Consider the following 5,000-nt stretch of genomic DNA (forward strand, 5'->3'; position numbering starts at 1 on the left):
TGACGTTGTTAATAGTTTATATATGACATAACTGTTTTGACGTTGTTGCCTTTTTTAGAATGATTTATTGTTAATTTGTTCTCTTCGTTTATCTATTTCCTTTCTTCGCTGGGCTATTTTTCCCTATTGGGGCCCTTGGGCTTATAGCATCTTGCTTTTCCAACTAGGGTTGTAGCTTGGATAGTAATAATGATAATAATAATGGACAAAACTGAAATTACCAAGCAGTTCTTCTTCACTCAAGATGTTAACTACTGCACTGTAATTGTTCAGTGGCTACTTTCCTCTTGGTAAGGGTAGAAGAGACTCTTTAGCTATGGTAAGCAGCTCTATTAGGAGAAGGATACTCCAAAATCAAACCATTATTCTCTGGTCTTGGATAGTGCCATAGCCTCTGTACCATAGTCTTCCACTGTCTTGTGTTAGAGATCTCATGCTTGAGGGTTCACTCGGGCACACCATTCTTTCTTGTTTCGAGTCTTATTTGTTATTTTGAAGTTTTTATTGCTTATATATGAAAGATTTAATTTATTATTATTATTGTTCTTGAACTTCTCTTGTAGTTTTTACTTATTTCCTTTCCTCAGGGGTTACAGCATTTTGTTTTTCCAATTAGGGTTGTTGCTTAGAAAGTAATAATAATAATAATAATAATAATAGAAAAGAAGTTGGCATCAGGGAACACGGAAGGATGCAGAAAATTCCATTTCTTATTATACTTAACAGTGACACTTTTATGAAATCTTAATTTTTTCAAGTAAGTTGGACTCATGGAATCTTTTTCGTAAATGACACCAAGATGTTTGGCTGATCCAGGGAACACGGAGGTAAGAAGAAAATTCCATCTCTTGTACACATAGTAGTAGTACCACGTATACCATTATTATTTTAATTAATTAATGCTTTTCGTAAATAATATTAAGATGCTCTTTTGAGTGGATGACTCCCAGAGGTACCCTTTTAGCTCGGAAAAGATTCCTGATAGCTGATTGGTTGAACAAAATCATTTTAACCAATCAGCTATTAGGAAACTTAAAAAAAGAAATTTAAGTATAGTTATGAATATTCGGAAAACTCTAGTGCATATTTTCATTTTATTGATAACAAAATAACATCACGTCTTTTGATTTTTTTTTCAAGTTTTTATTGTATAGAAAGCAGGATTATTCATTTACAATTTACAAGTGTTGATAAGATTAAGGACTATTTTTTTTTTTTTTGCAAATGTGAAAATAGGTCATTGCTCCATATTTTGTAATTTTTACCAATACATGTGTATATATATATATATATATATATATATATATACTCTGTATATATATATATACATACTGTATACATATGTATATATATATATATATATATATATATATATATATACATACTGTATACATATGTATATATATACAGTATATATATATATATATATGTGTGTGTGTATATGTTTATGCATATATGTTTATATACATATAAATACATACACATGATTTTCCAATATGTTTTCTTACTTTCCTGTTCTGCCATGTATCTACAAAACTTTCATTTTGCTTTTACTAAAGAAAGTTTACATGCAAAATGATATTGCTTGACCATTTTATCATTATAATTCGTATTATTATTTTTTGTATTATTTGAAATGTGCAAATATTCACATGGAATAGATTAAAATTGCTATGAACTGAAACCTATTTACAGAAAATTTAGTAAACAGGACAGCTAGAGAAGAATCGGGAGAAAAAACTATATAATTTATAGTTTTTAAATGTTTTTAAAGTTTATAATTACATTTATGAATATTTATGACTTTAATGTCAGGGTATATGACGAAAACTTACATAAAAATTTAATTTATTTCAATGAAGTTTCAAGATTGATGTTAAAATAAGAAAAAAAAAATGAGATGAAAATAACAATGAATTTTCAGATAAAATTTATATAGAAAAACAGGAAATTCTCATATACATTAAAATCATGTACATTTTACTCGTACACACACAAAAACCAGTTGTTTACAGGACACATTTATTACAGGCATATTCGTACATACACAGCATTCATATATTCCTAATATTTTTTATATATAAGTTCTTCAGTTATGGAGAATGTTACTACGTAAGAGAAGACATTTTCTTAGGTAAAAGTAATATTCTCAAAACAGTACATTATGAAACAAAATGAATTCTCACCATTAGTTTGAGGAAGTCCATTGCAGTCGACGTTCATTGCAGGTTACGGCAGAGAGAGAGAGAGAGAGAGAGAGAGAGAGAGAGAGAGAGAGAGAGAGAGAGAGAGAGAGAGAGAGAGAGAGAATGCGCGTCCTTACAACACAGTCTCGTTTATGACTGTTATGACCTGATCTTCATTTGGCGAAGAAGAGGATGACTCTGGCGAACAGTTCTCTAAGGATTCGGAACTTTTGAAGTGCACCCTCAACGCCGCCCCTGGGGCAGCAGGACTCTTTCGACCGTCCGCCGCTTGGGCACCAATGAGATTCGTGTCCTTGTTAGGTTCTTTATCCACTATTGAGTTTTGTGATATCACTGTGCTCCCCGTCAGGCAGCTGCTCTCAGGTGTTTCCAGAAGGCAAAGTCCGATTTCGGTGGTGCTGAGGACCAGGTTCTCTCCTCCTCCCGCTCCCTTCCTGACGGGCACCTCCTCCTCCTCGAACTCCTGCAGCGACGGCGACTCGGAAGGCGCCGGGTTAAAAATACTGGAAACTGTAGTTCGGGTCCCGTTGTGAAGGCCACTCTGCTGGGCCTCTGAGGAAGTGGGCTGCTGCTGACCAGTGGAAGGGTGTTTGTGTTTATTTTTCCCCTTTTTGAGAGCACACCCTTCCGCTGGCCCAGCCCTGCCTCAGACAACCGTCTCGGACGTGTACGTCCGAGGAGGCCCGTTGAGCATGGAGTAGCGGGTGGAGTCGTCCCGGCTGATTTTCCTGCCTCTGACGAAGAGGTCCCTGAAGGTCTCCCGGAACTGTCGCGACATGCCGCAGTAGATGGCGAAGTTGATGGGGTACGAGAAGATGATGAACGAGTTGGAGATGATGAAGAAACAGGACACCATGAAGTACGAGTCCGGGGAGAAGATGGTGACGATGCCCATGTTGTTGATGATGTGGAGGGCGGTGATGATGGCCAGGGGGATCTCCGTCACCAGGAAGACCGACACGACGGCGATCAGCATGAGCGTCGTGCAGTTGGCATCACAGAGCTTGTTGCATTCCTTTTTGGAATTCTTGTCTTGCAGGAGCTTCGCTCTTCTCTTCTGGGCCTCTCTCAGGGCTCTGTACAGCAGCACGTTCAGGACCACCAACACCGTGCACGGACCGAGGTGCACGAAAATCACGCGGAACATGAAGAACGTGACGTAGTAGACGTCTTGCGTGATGAAGTCGACCCATGACCTTGTTTTTTCGCTGCACACCAGCACGCATTGCCCTTCCCACTCTATCTTCATTGGCCCGTATTCCTTGTCACAAAACCTAGGCAGTAAGTGAATGGTGGCTAATACGAAGATTAAGGCAATGGCTTTGATCACACGGGGCAAGGTGCACCATACCCTGGCAACAGGTGCGTGGCACACGTATATGTACCTCTGCACGGCCAGTGCCACTGTCAGCCAAATGGAAGCTGTGTGGAAGAGGTTCGGTATGTGGTCGTGGAAGAAATTCCAGGCGTAGCAAGCAGCCGGTGGGTACAACGGCTTAGCGTGGTTGTTCAGGGTGTACATGTAGAAGAACATAGGTTCGGGGAACACGACAGTCAGTAAGTCGGAGAGCGCCATTGCCATGAGGACAGCATTGGTAGGCGACCTCATATGCCTCTGCCACAGCACTGCAACGATCAGGGTATTCGCGATGGTTGTGATGATGAGCAGGAAGGGCATGGCGTACCCGTACAAGGGCATGGCCAGTTCCAGAGGGTATTGCTCGCTGACGTTGATGTAATGATGGAATTCCGAGATGTTATTGACGCCCTGGGAGACATTGTTCCCGCAGAGGTCGAGGTAAACATCGGCCTCGTCCCGGGTGGCGTTTTCCTCGAAACTCTGGAATTCGCGGTCTAAGTTCAGGAAACCATCGTTCCAGTTGGTGTCGTTTTCCATGGCTTTATTTGGAGGTGGTCAGACATAAGAAGACATAGATGGGTTGCTCTGGTTTTCTTCTTTACAGGTTTTGAATATGATAAGGGACTCTCATTTCACTCTCACTTTCGTCTGTTAGCATCACTCGATTTATCATCGTCGTTGATGTCATATTTAGATAAGAAACCGTTTTTATTTTTTTCTGATAGTTTCATGTGCTAAAAACAGTTCCCGTCTTTCCTTTAATACTATGATTTCTTTATTTTTATTCCATTTACAGTTCCTTAATTTATCTACTGAGTTGAGGATATCGGCACCTTTTATCTACTAGTTTTTGTTATGTTCAATTGAATAAAGTTTCATCATTGTTGCGATATTGTTTTATCAGGACGACGGATATTTAATGGAGTAAAGCTTCTTGAGGAACGTTTTATCATTGGGAAAATATCTTACATATCAAGGAAGATGTCCCTTTTTTATCTATGGCGAAGTTCTCAAAATATGGATGAAAAAGACACAAGACATATCACTTTGTAACCTTAGTTATTCAAACAGCACCAAATATTCTTTTAGTATAACAGAAAAGGGAGCATCAATAAACAACAAGTTCTGTGCGAGGCGCTTCTCCCGAAATCATATAAAAACTCCGAAAAAAGTTTCTTCGAGCGAATTAAGAGAGAGAGAAGACCCTCAGCGGGAGAGCTGTCACGTGTGTGTGACGGCGGAGCTCCACGAAAGAGCTGCTTACTCACCGAGCCCCGACGGCAGACTGACTGGGGTCGACAGAGAAAAGTTCTCTCTGGGCCTGTCCAGCATCTAAACATCAGCTGAGCAGAGTGTGCCAGATTCGTTATAGAGTTTTGCGCCTGTGTCATTTTAACACTTCCGTGTGTGCGTTATTTAGGTTTTTTTTTATC

General features: G+C 39.7%; 1 protein-coding gene across 1 annotated transcript; it reads right to left on the minus strand.

Moving 5' to 3' along the window:
- Positions 1–2,251: 2,251 nt before the first annotated feature.
- On the minus strand, positions 2,252–4,820 carry LOC137627886 (sex peptide receptor-like). Its single transcript, XM_068359322.1, has one exon. The coding sequence runs from the start codon at positions 4,102–4,104 to the stop codon at positions 2,854–2,856; it is 1,251 nt and encodes a 416-aa protein (XP_068215423.1). The 5' UTR covers positions 4,105–4,820; the 3' UTR covers positions 2,252–2,853.
- Between the last annotated feature and the right edge of the window lie 180 nt (positions 4,821–5,000).

This window comes from Palaemon carinicauda, chromosome 35, assembly GCF_036898095.1.
Source record: "Palaemon carinicauda isolate YSFRI2023 chromosome 35, ASM3689809v2, whole genome shotgun sequence".
NCBI classification, from domain to species: domain Eukaryota; kingdom Metazoa; phylum Arthropoda; class Malacostraca; order Decapoda; family Palaemonidae; genus Palaemon; species Palaemon carinicauda.